We start from the raw sequence: 21,890 nt of genomic DNA, 5'->3' as shown, positions 1-21,890 counted from the left end.
AAAGAATCCTGTAAAAAAATCCTGGATCCAGATGGTGATCTGGATCACCTCCAAAATGTAACCGCATCTTCCTTATCCCATTTTGAATATTTCCTGAAAATTTCATCAGGATATGTTTGTTACTTTTTGAGATATGTTGTTCACAGAAAAACAGACAAACTCTTATAAAAACACAACCTCCTTGGCGGAGTTAATGATTAGCTGATAAACCCACTTATTATCAAAGTTTAATTTTACACTTTTGTTCTGTGTATCTATGTCCTCACTCCCTCAGGCTCTCCTGTAAGCCCTTCGTCTCAGAGCACAGTCCACCTTAATGGCCACAGCAGTCATGTGACCCTTGGTGTAGGGAGGAGGGGCCGGAGATCCGTACTGGAACCTCCACAAAGTCCTCCTGAGATTTCAACTCCAGGGAGCCCCTCCAGACCCCGAGGCCGCCCCCCAGGGAAGAAGAGAGGCAGAAAGAGCAAACATGAGCTGGAGGACATGACGAGGAGTAGCACCCGAAGGAGCTCCACCCCTGATGATGAGCTCGACCAGTCAACGGGAGACGAGGGCGGGACATCTTCAGCGCAGGAAACATCTATGCTGTCAGACTCTGGGCTGTCGTCTCCAAGGCGGCGTGGGCGGCCTCGAGCGGTACGAAGTGACGACACCAGCCCTCCTGCTGAGTCACCTGAACCCTCACCACTGAGGAGGAGCAGCAGGAGGGCCAACGAGGAGGTCACGCCTCCTCCACAGGCTGCTCCTCAAAAACCCAGCCGGAAAGAGGCAGGGGAGGACCCTAGTGGCTCAATGAGGACGCGAAACCAGGGACGGCGGTCTGCCTGGTACATGGAGGAGGACTCTGAGGAGGAGCAGAGACAGCTGCTGTTCGAGGACTCGTCGATCACATTTGGCACCTCCTCGAAGGGACGCGTCCGGAAGCTGACAGAGAAGGCCAAAGCCAACCTGATTGGATGGTAGAGGAGACATGCAGAATCTGAGGAGTGCGAGGTGGTCTGCGGTGTAGAAATCTGGACAAGATTTCAAAACAGGGCAGCAAAGGATTATGGGGTGCAGTTCAGCCAGTTGTGCGCGGTGGTGTTAAAGTTCTTAAGTGTGTGTATGTCTGAGGAGCTCCTGGCTCCTACTGAAAGCTGTTTCGTGGAAGGAAGACAGCGCAGTTACACTATGTTTCCACTCCTCCCAGCTAGTTAGCAACTGGCTAAGCTAACGGACAGCTTTCTGAAGATGCATGCTCATTTGCCCGACTCCTCTTCCTACATTATTGGTCCATGTTGGATCGCACAGGAGCTCACTGACTCAGACGCTGGTGGTGTTATGACTCACCAGTGAAACACTCCTTTATCCGTAAGTGTCAAATGGGGCAAAACAGTACTTGAAAAAAATCACAAGAAGAGCTGGATGTGTCTTATGTCACTCTTTCTGTGACAGGACTTTAAGAGTCCTGCTTTGGTGGGTCAGAGACGCCCACTGAGCTAATTAAGTTGTTGACAGCTCACAGACTGCTGGTCTAAACTCTTTGACCCCTTCTTCATTGTCCCTCATCTTTTTTTATATGATCCCCCTCTTTCTGCTTTTTATAAGGTTTGTACGTGATGATCGGCTCTGTTTTTGGAAGTCTTACACATTTACTGGCCTGAGCGTGTCTGTCTGCGCTAAAATACCAAATGGTGTACCTTTGTTGGTACTGTGGATATGTAGTTTTTGTTTACTGTTGATGTGTGCGAGTGTGGGTGTTTTTTTTGTTTGTTTTTTTGCATGATGACTAGACAGGAAAAAACATCTTTTGTATTTTTAAAAGCTGTTTTTGTTGTGAGGACGAGATAAAGGAGGATGCATTGGTGAAAAAGGTCATTTAAATGTTTTGATTGATCACGTTTCAATGCGTCTTCAACATTAGCAATACCTTGTGCCTTTATGTCCTGGATGTATGTATGTGTGTGTGAGTGACATGCATGTGAGTACAAATGTGCCCTGCAAAGTACAGTATGTGCCTGTGTGTGTGTGTGAGATCCAAAGTTGTGACTGCAGATGTGTGTATTTGAAAGAGTGTGTGTGTTGTCATTCACTTTCAGCGTACAAACAGTGGCATACAGTTTGATCGTAGTAAAAACTCAAAGAAATGTATTTATAGCAGTTGAGAAAAAAAGAGACTCATTTGTTGTTGTAAAACCATTATTCACATCAAGATATCCTATAACCAACCTATCATCTGTTCATACCTAAGGTACAGCCAAGAGAGCTCGGAGGACTAGCTTTGGATTGCACTTACCACAGAACGGCTATCAATGCAGTCGTAGAAAATGATCCTGCTTGTTATGTTAAAGATGTTAACATGAAAACATACTTCTATAAATGCAGACTTTTTTTTCTATGGTGACCGCACACACATACACACATATACACATACATCTTTCTCGCATGCTCTAGCACTTTGTCATGTCTGGGGTTAACAAGATGGAGCCAAATCAAACCAGAACGGACTGAATTTGAAAGCAGAAAGAGAGAAGTTCTAAACTTTCTGATTGTGTGCCTTCGCTACTCTGGCATATTAAATCTTCAATTTCTGCCTTTTTCATTCTTTTTGGGACTTCCTGGTTCTGTCTGTCTCTGGGTTTGGGTTGGAGACCTGGACTTTTGGAACCGGACTTGGCTTCTACAGAGGGCTGTCTAAAGAGAGGAAAATCCATCCCACATCTTTCACTCTTTTCTTTACTCTCAGCCTCACTTGTTCCCAACATTTCTGTTGTCACCCCAGCACAGAACAACTGAATGCCAAAATCAGCCACGTGTGTTGTGGGTTTACCTGAGAAGAACTGGACAGTAGCACCTCTAAACACCTGGGTTCTTTCATAGGTCTTTATATCTCATATTACTGAACATATATCTCATCTGTTTATCATGGTTTGTTATGAATTTGTCAATGCCAAATTCTGTATTAGGGCACTGAAGTTTTCAACCATGGCGTTTGAATGTGTTTATTTTCTGGAGCAGTTTTTTTTAATAATGTGTCAACTGTTTTCTGTCAGTGTGTGTGTCTGCCATACAGGACATTATCTTAGTGGCTATGTCAGTGGGTTCAAATACAGATGACAGATTTTGTTAATGTGAGTCTGGCTTATATGTGCTTCACAAAAAGGTTTGCTTATAATGTTGATATGAAGAGTTTTATTCCAGATTGAGAAAGCCACCTTCCTCTAGAAAGGACTATTTAGAATGAACGTAAATATTATTGTCAGGGTAAAAAGCTAACGATGCCCACAAAAGTATTTACAATGTGGGCAAAGATGAAGTCTTTATGAAAACATAAAGGTATATTTCAGATAACCATATTTACATACTGTATAGTTTATTGCAAGTAGAGTCTGGAACCAAAACTTGAGGTCATGGCCTCTTTAAATTTAAGGTATAGGCTTATGTTTCGGTCTGATGTTTACATGATTGAACCTAGAACACAGCAGTTAAAACATAACACACGGTGGATTTTAGTGTGAATTAAACATTCATAAATCCCCTTGTAATTTCAGAGTCGGCTTCATCGTGGATCAAATGCTTTGCTTTGTCTTCATCATATAAACCAAACAACCTGTTCAAATTACACAGGTGATTGAGCATGGCAGGTCAGGTTTTGTCAACCATGCTGGAAATAATGTAAAACCTCCTTTCACTTCAAAAGGGCCTTAAAAGAAAGTCACTTCTGTAATTGGAAGACCTTTTGTATTTACTTTTTCTCCTTTTTCCCTGTCACACTTCTCCTCACCTCCTCAACATGGACCACGAATGAAGATTCTGAAGTTTTGATTCACTGAGCAGACCAGATCAGCTCTCTTACTGCAAACAGCCTGCACTACATTTTAGGAGCTCATGTTCATCTAACAACAGATCTGTCTGTGTTTGTGTCACAGAGATGTACCGTTTGTTACCTCTGACCTGTCCACAAGGTCAAAGGTCACCATGTGTGTGTCCATGTGTATGTGTGTGAAGTGGCTGCATGTGAGCCACTGGAGAGCATTTGGGGATGTTTTAAGGGGATGTGGGTTTGCAAAGAACAGAAGGGGAAGGGGGTGGGTTTGTTTTATGTGAACTGATTGAGGAGGATGTCTTTGTTAGTTTGGATACTTTTATATATAAAGGAATTAAAGCAAAACGGAGCATAATGCTAGAATGTATGTTTAGGGGAGTACTACTGTCCTGTTAGTTCATACCAATATTTTAAGTGAATAAACAGTTGTGTTTCCATATCTACTTCTCTGTCATGTTGTTGATTGTGTCATTTAAAAAATCATCACTTTTCAAGGATTTTGTTTTGATTGTATTATCTTTTTGTCCAATTTGGAGTTTGTGGGGTATTTTAAAAATAAAATATGTTTACCTCTGTATGATTTCTTTGTTTATTGTCCTGTAAAAAGCAGCGGACAACAATGCATGGTAGAAGCTTTTTGCGTTCACACCTGTCAAACTGAACAACTGTTTGACAAACTCCGCCACCCTTCGTTTGCTGTGTGTTACTGTGTCAAAAACAAACCGCCTCTACGCCCGGAGCTCACAGGCTCGGCTCTTCCCTACGTGGCGAGCCGCTAAAGGTCCCCCGGTTCTTCCGTGGGCTGCTCCGATTGGACAGACAACTGGTTCAGCGATTTTTACGAAAATGTAAATACGCACTGGCAGCAGCATGGGCGCGCGAGAGCTTTATGTAAATAAAAGAGAAGTGAAAGCGTGTCACTCTGCTCTGCTTTACAGGCGAAAACCAACTCTCTGAGACGCAATGTGTGGCAGGTAGTTGGATACAGGACTTTGGATTTTATAACGAGGTAAGGTCAAATTTATTCGAGGAGGAAGTCATTATGGTGTCATATATTGGTATGCATTTCCAACAAGTTCATATTGCGCCGTATGTTGTTTATCAAACCATCGAAATCAGATCACATTGTTCTGCTGACAAGGTAAGAGCAGTGAAGATTTAACTTGGTTTATACTGAAGTAAATTCTAGAGAAGGGTAGTCCAAAATAAGAAATTATACTGATGGAGTAAATATGTTGACACAGCATCTCTGTATCCATGAGTCTGTGTTGAATCTGGATGTCTCTTAAAAGAAAAGATTTACATAAATGCTTGGTGCTGATTTGCATTTTGCTTCCACATAAACCTCAACCACCTGACGCGCGTTTCCGTCCGCAGGTGACGCCTGCGCATTAATGCCTCAGCAGTTCACAACAGCCGCGATTCTGCAGCTCGTGCTGCTGCTCTCCGCGGTGCCCGCGCAGTACCTCATCTCCAAGTGGACCAGCACCACGTCCGCGCAGCGCTTCCACGCAACCTCACGGTACAACCACAAGTAGTAGAGCTTCATTCGAGGTAGAATAAGCTGTGTCTCCACAGGAGAAGGTATAAAGTAAAAGAAGTGTGAGGATACACCCGGAATTAGGACTAAAAATTTCCAACTTCAAAGCAATTTTATACAGTTAAACCTTTCCATTGGGATCTCCAAAGTTGTTTTTAGCTGATTATAATCTAAAATGTGTTTCAGGTTGCTCAGAATTTGGAAAGAGTGGAGAACATCCTACCTCAATGGCACCGCATGGATGGACTGGGCGCACCAGCAAATATCTAAAGTCACGTACGCACTGAAAAAATCACTCTTTGCAGTCACTTTCCATTCTTTAGGCCCTAAAGAATCACAACAGGCTGGTGTTCACTTGCACAATTTGGAGAGTGTCACGCTTTTTTTCCCTGTAGGTCATTACTTGGCTTTGAGGTGGAGGAGGATGAAGCAAAAAAGATTGCTATCATAGAAGCCATGCTTGAGGACAATGAAGAAGGATTCTTTGGAGGTTTGAAGAACTTAATACTTTAAAGGGATAGTTCAGTTTTTTTGAAGTGGGGTTGTATGAGCTCTATGTGACCACTAAGGACATTAGATACAGTAGAAAGTTGTCTCAGGTCACATAGAGATCATACAACTCCACTTCAAAATAACTGAACTATCCCTTTAAGAGTTGAGAAGAGAATGCATTTAAAAAAGGGAATCTCACAAGTTTGTCTTCATTCCTGTAGCCTCAAAGACAGCACGCAGCCCTCGTCCTCCATATGTGTTCCTCAGGGTGGGAGATGTAGTGATGGAGAGGAGGGGTAACATGATCGGGGTGGTGGTGAGCTGGGACCCTGAGCTACGGGCCCCTCCTGAGTGGATTGAAAGAATGTATTCCAGGCATGAGGTGAGAAGCCACAGCCAACATCTGTTTGATAATCAAGCTTTCTATAGACGAACCAGCTCAGTGTGGTCTCTGGTGGTAAATTGTGCATGTGTGTGCAGGGCCCCAAAATGGAGAAGACACCTCATTATAAAGTTCTGTTCAGTGGGCCGACATCCTCTTCAATGTTTGTTGGTTACCTGCCGCAGACACAACTGGAGCGGATCCAGGGGATGAGGGTAGGTTTGTAGAGACAGCATAAACAAACCTGAGCGTAAACATCGATACATTTGATCTTACTATTGGTTATTTCCAGCCAGACATCGCCACCCTGGAGAATTACTTCACACACTTTGATGGCGAGCGTTTTGTCATGCAGCCCTGGCTCAGAGAGATCTACCCAGAGGATGATGAGGAAGACAGCTGACTGCTCTGCTTCCAGAAGTTTCCTTTACACTTACCAGCTTTGCTGATCATGAAGGCAAATGTTTGAGTACAGGTTCCTTTTCAGATTCCCTCTTCGCTGATATTAGTGGATGTAGAGTAACTCTGGGACTCACTTTCTGTGTGAAATCACACCTCTTGTACTTCAGTATCTCACAGACGTGCAAATAAATAGTATTCAACACAAGTGCCAAAAAACAGTTAAAAGGGATTAAAAAACAGTTTTATTTTAAAGGTTGCCTGATTTTAAAGACATTTGAATGTAATTGATTATGAAGGAGCCTAATATAGTTTTAAAAAACTGAAGTTGATTTTCTTTGCTTTATCTAAAATCCTGTCTCAGGTGAGGTAGAAAAGACTTGAAAAAAAAAAGCACTTTATGTAGCTACGCAATAAATCCACAATAACAGCGACAACCTCTCCATTCGTTTCATCAGTCAATGAGAAATGTGGTCAAAGGTTTTTAACTCTTCCGGCTCTGAGGCTGAAGGACACAGACACCCGAGAGGAGGCGGTGATTGTTGGTGTGCAGGGGAGTTGAGGAAGACTTACAGCACCCTGGTTTGTGCCTCTCTCCTCCTCATCATCATCATTCTTCCACTCTTTCATCTCTTCCTCTCTGACCAGAAGGGGTTGTCCAAGAGTTTGCCCGAGGAGCTGACTGACTTCACAGGCCTTCTGCTGAGCATTTTCAGCAGCTGACACACAAGCCTGCCGCCTACAGTACACCCAAACAAGATTGTTAGAATCACTGCATTTCATCCCAATAACAAGTCTCCACTGGTGTGTGTGTGTGTTTTTATACCTGATTTTACTCAGGCATTCAGGACTGTGGTAGAACTGTGGGGCTCCCACGCGAACACTCTTATCAAGTTTCTCCAGCAGAAGACTGCACACTTTCTCCATCTTCTCAAAATCTGAGAAAGTCACTACCACCTGTAAAATCAAACACAGTTTACAAACATCTTACACTGTACTCACAATAATGTTTGATTGAGTCATGATATATTTTGATCTTTAATGCTTAAATACCTCAGTATCCATGTGATACTGTTCAGCATGTTGGTGAAGAAACTTTCTCACTAGGGTGTCTCTGTCACCAACACCATTTTGTCTATAAAAAGAAATACATTCATTACAAAAGGGTCACTGTGAAAGCTTAAAAAAGTAGCTTAGACATAAAAAAAAACAAATACATAAGAAATAACAAGCTCTTTAAAGCTTTCCGTGAATTAGAATAGAATAGAAAATACTTTATTTATCCCCGAGGGGAAATTCAGGAGTCACCGCAGCATTTAAGAAAACAAAAGTAAGAAAGAGTATAGAAAGTGCAAAAATGTCCATAAGAAATTAGATGACGACATCCCGTCCACCGCTCGTCCACCACTCGTCCACCACGAGACTATTGTGGTAACTTGCAAACTAAACGCGGTGGTAATTACCACAGAAATACGGAGAAATGAAGAAAGTGTGGATGTGCACCACGGACTGTATAATATATTTACCTGACTGTCTGTAGGATGTATTCGAGTCTTCGTGTAACGCTGTTGGTCACTTCGTTGACTGACTCTTTACTGCTGCTCACACTGATCCGCACACTCGCACGGTCCGCCGGGCAGCTCACCTCGGCTGTTCCCATCACCTGGATCTCCCTGAGCCGGTTACCGGGGCCTTGGCGGATAACTGTCTGTTCCTGGAGGCCTGGCTCATTTTCAGTACCGGCGCATCTCCGCCCTGCATGCTGACCTAAGGGACCTAAGGGCCAACCCTGACTGTACATAGTAGTAAGTACACAAATGTCCCGCTGTTATGGTGACAGCGATTTCTTCTTTGATGGCTGTTTGAAACCAGCTGTATGGTGCACTACTGCCACCTACTGGACCGGAGGGTGGATTGCAATGGCAGGTGACCAACCCAAACAAATAAACCGAAAACAAAATTAAGAATGAAAGAAAGAAAGAAAGAAAGAAAGAAAGAAAGAAAGAAAGAAAGAAAGAAAGAAAGAAAGAAAGAAAGAAAGAACAACATGAATGGGCACCTCCGAAAAAAAACTGCAAGTGGGAGAAAACCAGATGAACTCTTTACATACATTTTAGCATTTCATATTTGTATACCACAACATCTGAGAGAAAACTAACCTTGTTTGGTTTTTAAACAAGAAAGATGGAGATGATCAGCCTTCTTGGTAGTATATGAGTTAACACGGGAACTTAGAAAAAAAAAACAATTCAAATTTCTACAGGATATCTATCAGAAATATCAACAGAAGTACAATTAAACAGGTTTTTACAGATGTAGAAGCTACATCCAAAGGTACAGCTGCATGAAATCATTGACTTGGGATGCCTTACTTGTTAAACCATACAGGTGTAATCATATTTAGGGTGGGTATACAATTATCTCCAGTGAGATTTAAAACTATGACCTCTCTTCAGAATGAAGCCATTGTCAGTTCACCCATCAAGCTATACAGTAGACAGTATCATTGAGCACAATTTATGTTTCCAAACTGCAGCTAAATTTTACTATAAGATCACAATAGATATATATTTTATTTTTCAACATCATTTTTTTTTTCCACAAGTACTTTCTGTTTAGACTGCTACATAGTGGTGACATGGGTTCTTTCTGGCTGCCACCAGCAACATCTGCATCTGTATTAACCTTATCAAAATCAGATAAGACCTAATCCAAGGCCTAACAGAAGCCCTTGAATTTAACTGCAAAAAAAAAAAAAAAAAAAAGTTTTGTATAGAGAAAAAAGAAGAGGAACTCTATGCTTTTTTTTTTTTTTTTTTTTTTTTTTTTACAGCTAATAAAAAAGGCATATCTTAACATTTTGCGGCTGATCATGAGATCACGAGCATTAAAAGACAAACAAACTTTCCAGATTTTCTTATGTTAATGAAAAACCTGAAACAAAACAAAACAAAAAGCTCCAAAAATGTAATAGCATATTAAACAATTCCTAATCAAACTTTAAAAATTTAGGCCTTAAAAGTTGGTGCTTTTGTGATTTTCTGTTTTATGATTTGTAAAAGATGCATTTGGGTTAATTAAAGTCGTCTACTTTATTAGTTTTTATTTATTTATTTATTTATTGTGTCAACAGGTTTCTATCACAGACTGTATAAAACAATACAATAGTCAAAGTTTTCAATCGTAAAAATCGATTGGATATTGGACTTTCTGGGTAAGCTTACAATCACATGACCGTTGGTCGCACCTGTGATTTGTTGTCCTAATTATGCTTCCTGATGAGTCAGAACGACGCATGCGTTCAATGCTTCACTGCAGCTGCGCTGTAAATTCAAAATTTAGCCTAATAATCACTAGTTGTGAAATTTTCACATTGTGCCAGTATTATCCTGCACCCTTGATTAATGTCGCAGGAAAAACACCCCCCACTATTGTTGGGATATATCGAACAAAGTGACCCCAAACATGAAGCTCCAGGTGACTCATTTTTGTTTTAATCGTCTGTTTTATCAGACTACATTGGTTTAAGTTGCGTTACCAACTAACTAAGTGTTTCACTGTTTTTTTTTCCCCCGGCTGCTAGCTTAGAGATGCATGAAGGTCTGGAAGTAAAAACACCCGATAACCTTATGCTAAGGGTAAGTTTGATTCCTTGTGTTAACACAGACTTAGACGAGCAGAAGCTCAAATATTTTACAACATTACGCATTGGTCCCACAGCGGTGTTCTCATTATGTTGCTAGTTTTGGTAAATTACATCATGTGTTATATAAAAAAAGACCTTTAGCATGTTAGTGGGGCTCTAGCAGCTAAATTTAGAATAATGTTCATTTCAAGCTGTAAATGAATGTACAAATGCGTATTGAGCAAAGTTATGTCAAATTTAAACTGTACCACGAGGAAAGCGGGAAAGCTCATGGTACAGTTAAAATGAGCTGATTCAAACTGTACCACGAGGCCACTTTTTGAATATACGAGGTTTACAGTTAGATAACTGAATTATCATCAAAAGTTAGCCCAATGAACAGAAGTAAATGTGATTGCACAATGTCATACTTTTTATAAATACTGTATATTTGGCCAAACATGAAAAAACATTGGACAGGGAAACATGTAGGAATATGTAAAACCTAAGAAAGCAGCCATTCCACGATACCAAGGCTAATGTGTCCTTTACATTTCAGATATTTTATGTTAAGTAGAGATAACAAAGTGAAACAATACCCTTATTTGCATCTCCTCAGTGAACAAAGGTTTTTTCTTTTCTTTAAAGCATTGGAAGATTTCCCTTATGGAAAACACAACATGGTTCAGCATCCCTGTTTGGTCAGCAGATGGCAACAAAGTACAGTATAACAGCTTTCTGGGAAAAGGTAGAGATTTAGTGAAGAGCAGGTCTTTACATGCAATGAAATGTGTCCTCAGTCATAATACATGAATAGTTGATATTACATTTTATTTTTTGCACAATTTATGTTCAAAATTCCAGCTTTATTTTTATTTTTTATTTTTTTTAGAATTATTTTCACCACCAATCATTTGATTATATCTCCAGAAGTTGTAAAAGCAGGCTATTGACTATGACTATTAGTAACTCTAGCCATTTAATCTTTTAAAAAATGGTTCAATTTTTAAAGTTTTTTTTTTTTCAAATAAAAAATAATTTATCATTTGAAAGGGGTAAAGTGTAAAAAGAATTGATATTTAAAGTGTGAAAATACCACAGAAATATCACCAGAGTAAGACTTTACATCCCAGTTATCCCCACGATGAAGGACACTGCTCTGCGTGTAACTCTTGTAGGTGTACAGCTGTGTGAACTGTAGTCTCTTCATGTACTGTAAACCCCTCATGTGCCCTTGTCTTCCATTGTTCGAGGCCCTTTAGGAGAAGTAGAGATTTTATTCATTGCTGGATGCTGGTTTCTTTAAACAACAGAGCTTGTTTGCTTTCCCCGGAGTATTAAACTGTGAAATGCACTTTATAATCACAACCTAAAAATACAAGGCTGTATTTGTTGTCATTGTCTCTGGTTTCGCCGGTCCCCCGGTGCGTTCTGTGAAACTCTAGATCTGATACACAGCTCAGGCCAGCACCCTGCAATACTCTATTTTCATATGTGTGAGAATGAAGAAAGGAGGAGACCCTTGCCTATTAAAACTCAATGAAAGTCCAAAGCAGATTTTCTTGCATGACTGTCAGTGTTTGTTCACGAGTTTGATGTTTCAAATGGGATAGAGCCACCTGTAATTCTAGTGGCTAAATGCTCAGATCTTTTAGATTTCATGGATGTGTATTATTTGTTCAGTGAGCCACGGACCACGGACACCAACAAAAACCCATTTTACTCTCAAACCATTATCTTTTCCTCTTTAGCCCATTGTTTGTTCTTCTAGCACCCTTTTAATACTGCAATACCTGCCATGTAATTATGGTGTAAAGATTGATATAAACTCCTTGAGAGAGGGTGGTTGCTTTAAAAAGTGAACTGTATTGGTTTTGCTCTCTTTGTCTCAGAATGAAGGGTAAAAAGGGTCTGGGGGTCCTCAGATGGAGACTGTGGCCACTTAGGGAGAAAGATTTGACTGTAATGGTCTCTAAATCTGTTGATGTCTCTCTTGCTCTCTCAGATGAAGTAATAAAGTTCGCTGTGTTGGAGGCCCTCCATGTCTCCCCATAGACCACAATCAAGGCCCATGCAGTTTTATTACACTTTTATTTTCATATTGTCCAAGAAATCTGCAGACTCCCTCTGGTGCCCAGTGCCATAAATCGTATAGTTTGACTGTATTTCTTCCACGCTGCGTTTTTTTATTTATGGGTGAAGGCGATAAAACATGCAGCGTTCACTCTGTGTGTCCACAGCTGTCATCTGTCTTGGACTTTATTGAGAATGTGAAAAAAAAGGCAAGTTTCATTTTTTATTCCCCTTCACAAATCTCTCCCCGTTAAAAACAGATGCTGATAGAATGAGGGAACACGATGAACGGATATTTTCATTGTTTACGTCTCCAGACTCCTCAGATGAAGACTTTTATTTGCCTATAAAACCAACAGGATTCAGCTTTGAGTGACAAAAGATTCAGGTGGTAATCATTGTTGAATTACAGAGGATTATCCAGACTAATGCATCAGTGAACAACTTATCATTTCAATACATTGTCAGGAACAAGAGTAAAACATTGGCCGTCTTATCTTTGCTTTATTTATGATGAAGGCTTTTTTTTTTCTAGCTTTTGAGAGAATTTTATATCACAGGAGGCCAATAAAGGCAGCACATTCAGCATGATAATCTGCACCAACATGAGTTACGCATGTGAAGAAAGACTTTTTGCCCCAGATGAAGCCTTAAACAGAAGAGACTCCATAATGAGACTTTCTCTTCAGGTGAAGTGTGGCTGTTAAGACTTGTCTGAATGATGCAGCCAGATGAAAAAGAAATATTCATCCATCATTAAAAATTAATCCAATTAATTCCAACACCAAAAATACATGTCTAAATTTTACTTCAGTTCATTCCAGATTTTTTAAATTGTGTTTTCCTTTTTCAGGAGTAAATGGTGTTGAAGACAAGTTATTGCCATATGTGGTCACATTTTGACATGCTTAGTCAAAGAATTTGCTTATATCAGGTCACAAAAGTCAAAATGATTTCAATGTTATTGTGGAGGGGGGCATTTACTCTGTGAAAAAATGTGAGGGACATGACCTCAGTGTCCTCAGTGGAAGCTACGACATTCCCTGTTGTGGAGCCACACAGAGGTCATCAGTTGAAGACAGGGCAGTCACCTTGTGTGAACTGACTGGGCTGTTTGTTAATGGAGTTAGTTTGCAAGCCTGCTGTTGCTTCAGCTTTATATTAAAAAATAATAAAAAAGAAATCTGTAAGACCTGAAAAAAAAGATCATATAGAATGAAACTCATCACATCCTGCCTCAGTCTATGGTAACTCTCAGGATATTTAATTAATAACAAGGAGTTGACCTCAGCCAGTATGGCATATTCTCTTTGTATCACATTATGATGATATCTGATGGAAAGAGGTGAAAAATGACGACATGTGAAAGAAAAAGCTGGATATAACTTCTCATGAGTCACAGAGTGATGTCCGTTGGTCCTGAGAGATGAATATGTAGGAGCTCGCTGCTGACTTCTCTCCATGTCAGGATATTATGAGAGCTATTTTCTCATGCTGTCGCTCAGCTCTGCAGCGTCCATCTCTGTAAACAGCTCGTAGTCAAATAAACAGTCCTGTCCGCTGCTCGTCTCATTCCCAGCACTGAGGAGACCTCTGTCTCAGCATGTGTTCGACGTACTGCAGGTACAATGGATTACAAGCCAAACAATTCAGCACTTTATGCGTACTTAGGCCTGTCACGATAACAAATTTTGCTAGACGATAATTTTCCAAAATATTATTGCCGATAAACTAATTATTGTCAATATTATTTTGATTTTTTTCTCATTCTTTCATTGATGTAATTATAATAAATGGGATAATAAAGTGAGTACACCTGATCAAAAGCAAGAAACTTTAATTTCTTAAGAGTATTTAACTGTGATTAAAAGGTCAGGATCTTTTAAATAAAAAAAATTAAACAAAAAATATAATAAATATAACAAACAAGAAAGAAAAAAAATACAATGAAAATGAAATGGACTCTCTTTTAGAAAAAAACACATGTCAAGGAAAATAATTAATACTAATCAAAAACAATAAAACAGAGACCCTGTCTCTAAAGAAAAAATGAAACTATAAAAAGAACCCAACAACAATAAAAAGTATAGCCTAAATAAAAGGGAGTTTATACAGTTCCTGAATTGTTTGTAACATGTACTTTTTCCCAGTCAATCCGTACTGTCTGTCAAACATTTTTAACATTTCTGGCTTTCAACCGTATTGAAGGGCTGCATTTCTTTAGCAATGTAGCTGTCTTTGAGCACCCACCATTTGGCGCTTTTATTTCTATTTACTTTGCAGATCTAAAGCCTCAGTAAGAGCGGATTGTCAAAGAACAAGGCTCCGCTGCACCTCCCCTCTTCTTCTTCGTCGCCACTATTTTCAAACAAATGCGACATATCAGCTCGTTGGTGTTCATGAGCTCACACTTTGTTCATTCTGATAAAAAACAAAATATTCCCACACTGGGACTGTGGCAGGCGGCTTAAGAACCGTATCTTTCGTGCCATCACTCATATTAGCGTGTGTTTCCTCCTTACCCCTCAGGACGCTCGCTTCAGCTCTCTCCATGTGTACGTGCCAGCAGCCCATTGCAAAGATGCCCAAAGATCACATTTTTGACAGATGCTCACTCCACAATAAATCTGTTATAGAACCTATGCACCCCGATGTTAGGAAAGATAGACGTAGTGAGCCATCTTCTCATTCAGCCTCTTTGGTCGAAAGAGAGGAGGAAAACAAACATGCATGCACGTGTCAGTTTATCGAGGCTGGCAAACTTACTGAGGACGTTTTTATTCATCATTCGGTTAATTGATTTATTGATTATCGTGACAGGCCTATTCGTACTACTTCTATGGCTGAGGGTTGATAACTAACAAGGGCTACTGTTGACTGTCGAAACAACACCTGTCATTTTCCTTTAATATTAACTCAAGATTAATTAAAGCTCCCTGAACATCCAGAATGAATAAAAAGACCACACCTTTCCTGCTCATTTCCATTTGTGGTGGTTTAATGGTTCACTGATGAGAGGTTTCCATGTTGAGCTTATGTATGTTTAGATACATGCACACATGCACAGAGGCCACAGCTGAACCTGTTGTAAAGACCTCATAAAGACTCAACATCTGTTTATTGCAACGCATGCCAAAAGATCCTGCAAGACACACAACCACCCATACATACCCACCCACCTAAACACACACACACACACTAAGGTCAGCATGTTTTAATTACTGTGTACAGACACACACGCACACACACACTAAGGTCAGCATGTTTTAATTACTGTGTACACACACACACACACACACACACACACATAGGTGCCTGTGCTCGGCAGAGTTCCTAATGAAGATAATGATTTGTGTATGTTCTCTCAGGACAGTGTTTGGAGACATGCTCAGGGAGCCTGTGCATGTGCCCTCTTCAGACATCAACAGGTGTGTTTATATATGTTTATATATGTTCTGCTTCATTAGTATTAACGGCCTCTGTGTTGACTCAGGTCAGTCCTTACATGCTGTTACTGTGGTGGGATACATCAGCATTGTTGTAAATTATGTAGTCTTTAATGCAAGTCTTAAAGTCACTTTTTCACTCATGCATCAACGTTTTGATTCCTTTATACCCTCCACCTTCTCTCCATTTTCTCCTTTTCCTGCAGATCTCTGCTTTTTAAGGCCTGGTTGAGTTTCAGAGCTCTATTAAAAGTTCAAAGGCAGCGTTTACTACTGTAACTGGAGCTAGTCTGCACTGAGGCTTTCCACTAATGAGTGCACAGAATACACACTCAGAGCCACTCCAATGCGCACACAGCAACACATGTTCCCCTCATGGAGGTTGCAGAGATATTCCCCCTCAAAGTTTGTCATTTCTACAAGAATCGTGTCTCTTTGAGAGCCTAAGATCCATCACAGACTTAACGACCCTTTCAGCACCCTGTCCCTGTTTGTCCCCTCTACTCTCTTTCAAACAGCAGATCCGCCTGTTTTTCCTCTGACAGGGGGAATAAAAAGGGTGATTTTTATGGGATCTCTGTGCTCCTTTTTAATGCGTCAATCAATGAACCAGAGCTCTACTTCTTCATACCAGGTTTTTTATGATCTTGTTGTTTGCAGAGATTTTCAAAAGTTGTGAGAAACGAATTTACGTTTATACCTTTTAAACAGATCTGAAAAGATATGCCTTTGAAAATTAACCCTTTGTTTTTTCGGGTTCCAGCTCGGTTTTTAAATTAAGGCTCTCACTTTTTCTGCGAGTGCCTGACATCTTTACATAGACCCTCAATTCCTGCGTGTGTGTAGTAGTCATGTGTACTTATGATTTAGAACGCTTTAAGACCTTAAAGGACACACAAATAACCATTGAAATCGTTAATGGTTTCACTGCGCTAGTTTCCGACAACCTCCAATAACAAATTAGAATTTAATAATGTTTGTTGAGTCTTTGGAGCTCTGCGGTTTTGACCTTCCTCTCCGCTGTGTCCTCGGATGTCTGACATTCCAGAGTAAACACAAAAACAAACAGCTTGGACAGCGAGGCCTGGGATTAGACGGCTGGTAGAGACAGATTTCTGTACTGTGCCAGGCTCTGTGTGTGTGTGTGTTCAGAGATGTAACTGTGCGTGTGTGTCTTCTCAAGGCCATTTGTATTTCTTCTTTTAAAGCCATTTGCTGTAATTGGTTCTCAGAATTTGTGTTGTTTTTCTTTCTAATTGTACTTTATAATTGACCTGATTTATGTCTCTTCTGGTTGTAGTAATGTGAGATTTTATTGAAGAAACATTTTCAGCATCAAAGCAGATGTTGATTAGTGCTTAATGCAATCCAAATTTTGGAGGATAAATTGACCTTAAAATCTGTTTAAAGTTTATCTGCTAGATGCTTAAAAGCTTCCTAAATAAAAAAGTGATTTTTTTTGTTTCATCTAGCTTTAGGTGATTCTTAACGAGGCATTTTTTGCCAACAGAAATTATGAAAAAGTAATTTTTTTAACTAACTTTGATGAACTGAAGTGCATGTTCATGATAAAAGCCCGTACGCGGTGGCGTCAGGACAGAGGGGCGGAGTGGAGGGTGGTGGGGTTGAGAAACTCAAAACGCCATCGTTTATTATTACCCCGTTCGCAGTGGACTTGCCTTCAGGGGAGAATCTCCAGCAGTGACCTCTTGGCCCTTTTCTGCTTAACTCCCTCCACGCTGCACCCCCTGTTTCCCCCTCCTGCCTCACAGTTGCGGTTTGAAATGTTGAAAGGAAAATAAAAGAATACAACAGAGCTATATGTGAGGTCATCTGAGCTGAAGCTGCCTTTCCGGGAACAGCCGAGTCTTCTGAGGAAATATTCTTTTATCCATGTGTCGTGGCAGAGAAGGAGAGACGAGTGAAAAACATACTCCACAGCTTTTCTCGTCCAAGAACAGATCCATGGTGATAAAAACGAACCAACCTCCAGACTTTTACAGCTTACCACTCTCGCTCTGTCTCCTCCTTTCCTTCTCTCCAGATATCCTACCTTCCCTCCCTCCTCCCTCATTCCTCTTACCTCTTGGGAGCGTTGGTGCTCTGCTGCCCGTTGGCACTGAGGACGATAAACACCGCCCTCCCACCCCTGTACACCTTAGGGCAGGAAACCCCACACATACGCACCTGCACAGAGCGCCATGACAACGAGGACCATCTGTCCATCAAACCACGTCTGAAAGAACCTGTTCTGAGGCAACGCAGGAGGATAACACACATGCTCTCACAGCCACACAGTGGACCGGGGTCAAAGGTTAAAGAACCCTGTTTCCTGTCCAGACAGACGAGGGCTAAACACCCCTCCTCTCACTTCCACGCCGTTTCTTTCTTCCTCTCTTCATCATACTTGGAATTCACTGGATGCACACAAACGTGTTTTTGTGTGAGTGATTGATGCTGTGTTTGCGATGGCAGGCTCAGCTTCAAGGCATTAGCTCATCCAAGTGTTTATTGAGCATGTGGCCCTTTCCTCACAGGAGCTTTGACTCCAGAATAAAAATGCTGATTTGATTATAAGTATTGGAGTCGGCTAATCTCTAAAGTGACATGTTTGGTCTGATAATCTCTAGAGTTTCATTAGAAGGGCATGCTCTTATGTTACAGATTTAAAAAGGCTTTGGCGAAAGATTCTCATTAGTCACCATTCAAACCGGCCTCTCAGAAATAGATGTTGCCTCTGTATTAAATTAGCAGTCTGTGTTGAGAAAAAAACTCCAAAGTAGTATTTTTGAGGGCTGTTCAGAGCACACAAGACCAAATATATCCAGCTATGGTTTCATGCATTTGAACTTCTTTAGGTAATTTATCCTCTGCCATTCGACCAGCCTCAAAACTGGACACATCCCTCGCTAAGTGAGACAAACCGAGCAGGCCCGGTGTGTTTATCAAGTATCCAGAGTGTATTAGACTCGTATTTTGCCCATGTCTGCTGTGGAGCGAGCCTCTGTGGTGCAGGGCTGCTCTGGTAATAGCCTGTGTGCTCTGCCGGGCCGAGATTAATGTGAAGACTTATTGATGTAATGATGGAGCCATGAAAGAGCACTCTGGGCCGTGGTTTGGGCCTAACACATGAGCCTAATGGACTCTGTGTGTATGTCGTGTCTGCATGTGTGTGTGTGTGTGTGTGAGAATGTGGTTTTGGGCAGAAACAGATGAAATTAATTGAGAGGTTTTGTGTTCATGAGTCGGGAACTCGAGAATTGAGTCCGTGCAATCCTGCAAGATTCCCTCACTTATAAAAACTACCTGACTTAAGGTGTGTGTTGATATGTTAGTGTGTCCGCACATGTGTGTATGACCTCAGCCTTGCCTTGCTTTGTCCTACATGCTCACTCTTCTGTGTGTGTGTGTGTGTGTGTGTGTCTTTTAGAGGTTTGCTTCAAGCAGCCCTGTGCCTTTCCTACAGGAGGTTAAGGGGCAGAACTGCTCACACTGACACTGTGGGACCGCAAAGCTGGAGGCAGCTTGGGAGGAGGCTGAGTAAATACGACCAAAATTAAAGTGGTACCTTTAAAACCAGTGCCCCGCAGTGTGTACGTGTGTGTAGGTGTATCTGTGCCTCCACAGATTCTCCAGTGAGGCCCAGCAGGTGCTGACAGGACCCCCTTCATCTCCCCACTCCCTCTAAAAACCCTGTTTTTGGTGTGTGTGTTGAGAAGAGTGTGTGCCAGCAGGCTTGATCTGCTCAGTGTGGGTCTGATGTTGAAGTGATTGACAGCTGAGCAGTCACAGGGGCGATTGAGAGCAGTTGTGGGAAGCAAGGGACCTTCCAGCCTCACAGCTTTGAGCCCTGAGGGGGAGCAGAGGGAGACAAATAGAGGAAAAGAGAATCTAAACAGATTAGCAGAAGACACGGAGATAAGGTCTGAATGAACACATGAGCACTGTGCACGTTTGGCTCTAAGAAGACCTGTTGGGTGGTGAAACAGAAATCGACAAGATAAGTTTTCACCTTCCTCTGATAAAACAGTCTCACTTCTTCATAATCCTCATGCACACTCCCTGATCTCATGCCTTGGAAACCCTGGGGACCCTGGAGGTTTATGGGAAATGGCTCATACTCGGAGAGTGATGTCATATGTAAGAGACAGACCAAGCTCTCCCTGGCTGATACGGCAAAGGGAGGGCAAATATGAGTTGCGCGATCAGAATCACCAAATCCTCCCTAATGAAGCTGAGCTGTGACGTCTCTCAGGCCCTCCACATTCCCCCGAGTCCTCATAGTCGGTTCACGCTCAGAGCCGGCAAGCTTTCGCAAAGATGTCACGGAGCAGTAAAATCATTTGGTTTGATTCTTGTGGTTGACAAAGAGAAGTTGCATGTCATTACTCGAGTTAAAATTTGGCCTGCAGAGTCCATCAACTTTCTCCACCCTGAAGTCTGCAACTTGTCATTCTCAATAACATTTCAAGTCCAACAAAACACAGAAGCTTTTAAAGCAGTCCTTTAAAAATTGGATCAGTTACGTATTTCAACTTGTTCTATATGACTACATTTCAACCTCATTTCTTTAATGTGCTACAGGCAGCAAGAAACAAAGCTCCAAGCTGAGGTAAACCAGGCATGAAGAGGCAGTTATGCATCACCACAGTCCTTGGAGGAAAGAGGTGTACTGGAGTAGGTAAGTGAATAAACTGTTCTATTTCAACGCGTTTCTGCTGTTTATGAGAGTATGTGTGCAGCGGGGACAACCTCAGCGTCTCTGCCAGAGCAGCACAGGAGAGAACGGGCCGATGGCCATCTGGGTTTGTGGATGTCTTTAAACGGCGGAGGTGTAAATCTACTGCCCATGTGCCGGAGGGGACGTCAGTTTCTGTCCGGCCTGCAGACTCGCTCACAGATCAATAAAGTTAACTCAAAACATTCACACTCTGCCATCTGAAATCAACCATTTAATGAGTTGCTGTTCCTGTAAAAGTGGAAAAGGCCCCTTCAGATTTATTAGAATAGAGAGAGTAGAATTCCAGAGATGAGGAAGGAAGCGAGGAAGGAAGGAAAGAGAGGCAGAGCTTTAGTGTTTTTAGTTGGATTCATTTCAAAGAAAACATTGAAGAGCTTCAGGCTGCATGTCTGCTGTGCAAACAAACAATGAAAACAAATCCAGATCATCTTCTTTATGAAGGAATATAGCTGATTAGAGACTTTTATGAAGGTAGGTGTGGAAAATCTCCAGGCTGAAGAAGAAATGTGAAGCCAACAAAATTCAGCTAAAACACTCGCAGTAATTCAAAAGCCGGGTATGATCTTAGAAATTTTATGAAAGCTTCAAAATGGTTCTCCATCTTGTCACAGCAGCACGACTAAAAGCTTTTGAAAAATGAGCCCATATCCTGGGGTAAAGTAGATGTATTAGGCTGTTTTCCTACCACCTGAGAATTCAGTAGGTACTGCATAGTGCCTACTGATGTTGGATGTAGTATGTAGTCTGACTGTTCTGTTGGGTCTGTTTGGACGTACACTACGCTAGTTTCAGTTTGAGAAAGCAGAAGTACAGCCAATGGAAATTTTTCAGCGTTTATTATAAATGATCATAACAAACCATGGGTACATCATTACATTGCAGTTATTGATATGCAAAGAGATTGGCTATCTATCTATCTATCTATCTATCTATCTATCTATCTATCTATCTATCTATCTATCTATCTATCTATCTATCTATCTATCTATCTAAATGAATGAATAGAGTTTTTAGTTTTTGGGCTTTTTATTATTTTCCTGTGGTTTAGGACACATTTTACATACAGAAAATTCGGGGTACTACTTCTCTTGGATCAAAAATTTGGAGGGCATAGAGAGGGATGGGTACCAAATTAGGTACTTTTATCGGTTTTGACTGAATGCTGACAAAAGTACTGAGAATCAAATCACAAAAAATCAAAAAGTACCATGTTTAGGCACTTGAATGCATCCTTTGTGACTGTGAGGGTAGGGAGTAGGCAATTTTTCATGCTGGATGTAAACACAGCAATGCAAGTTTGTATTAAAGAATTAAAAAAAATATATATATTTATATATATATATATATATATATATATATATATATATATATAAATATATATATA

At 41.0% G+C, this 21,890-nt stretch overlaps 3 protein-coding genes and 1 long non-coding RNA gene across 6 annotated transcripts in view; 3 read left to right on the top strand and 1 right to left on the bottom strand.

Moving 5' to 3' along the window:
- Positions 1-4,302, top strand: part of phip (PHIP subunit of CUL4-Ring ligase complex) — a 49,646-nt gene extending 45,344 nt beyond the window's left edge. The window contains exon 40 of one of the 2 annotated variants that reach the window (XM_074684675.1): positions 275-4,302. In XM_074684675.1, the coding sequence (XP_074540776.1) occupies positions 275-966 (692 nt within the window). In that variant the 3' untranslated portion in view covers positions 967-4,302. The remainder of the gene's footprint in view (positions 1-274) is intronic. The other variant, XM_074684674.1, reaches the window with a different exon arrangement.
- A 246-nt stretch (positions 4,303-4,548) lies between these two features.
- LOC141801585 (uncharacterized) lies at positions 4,549-6,919 on the top strand. 2 transcript variants are annotated; one of them, XM_074684677.1, is made up of 8 exons: positions 4,549-4,656; positions 4,747-4,817; positions 5,186-5,330; positions 5,535-5,624; positions 5,744-5,838; positions 6,062-6,222; positions 6,321-6,437; positions 6,519-6,919. In XM_074684677.1, the coding sequence occupies exons 3-8, from the start codon at positions 5,203-5,205 to the stop codon at positions 6,669-6,671; spliced, it is 744 nt and encodes a 247-aa protein (XP_074540778.1). In that variant the 5' UTR covers positions 4,549-4,656; positions 4,747-4,817; positions 5,186-5,202; the 3' UTR covers positions 6,672-6,919. The 2 variants fall into 2 exon arrangements, with proteins under 2 accessions (XP_074540778.1, XP_074540779.1); XM_074684678.1 differs by having other exon boundaries at positions 4,601-4,817; positions 6,515-6,919.
- Positions 6,846-8,505, bottom strand: irak1bp1 (interleukin-1 receptor-associated kinase 1 binding protein 1). Its single transcript, XM_074684676.1, has 4 exons — positions 8,148-8,505; positions 7,675-7,756; positions 7,448-7,578; positions 6,846-7,360 (listed from the first exon to the last, which is right to left on the bottom strand). The coding sequence occupies exons 1-4, from the start codon at positions 8,420-8,422 to the stop codon at positions 7,096-7,098; spliced, it is 753 nt and encodes a 250-aa protein (XP_074540777.1). The 5' UTR covers positions 8,423-8,505; the 3' UTR covers positions 6,846-7,095.
- Positions 8,506-9,919: 1,414 nt separating this feature from the next.
- On the top strand, positions 9,920-20,422 carry LOC141802044 (uncharacterized). The gene is made up of 4 exons (XR_012599451.1): positions 9,920-10,098; positions 10,205-10,259; positions 15,688-15,747; positions 20,350-20,422. It is a non-coding gene; the product is annotated as an uncharacterized LOC141802044 (long non-coding RNA).
- Positions 20,423-21,890: the final 1,468 nt, after the last annotated feature.

Source organism: Halichoeres trimaculatus, unplaced genomic scaffold, assembly GCF_033239565.1.
Source record: "Halichoeres trimaculatus isolate MK-OKI-2021-1 unplaced genomic scaffold, fHalTri1.1 fHalTri1_scaffold_13, whole genome shotgun sequence".
NCBI lineage: Eukaryota > Metazoa > Chordata > Actinopteri > Labriformes > Labridae > Halichoeres > Halichoeres trimaculatus.
The sequence above is the reverse complement of the archived record's forward strand: the minus strand, read 5'-3'. Positions and strand labels throughout refer to the sequence as shown.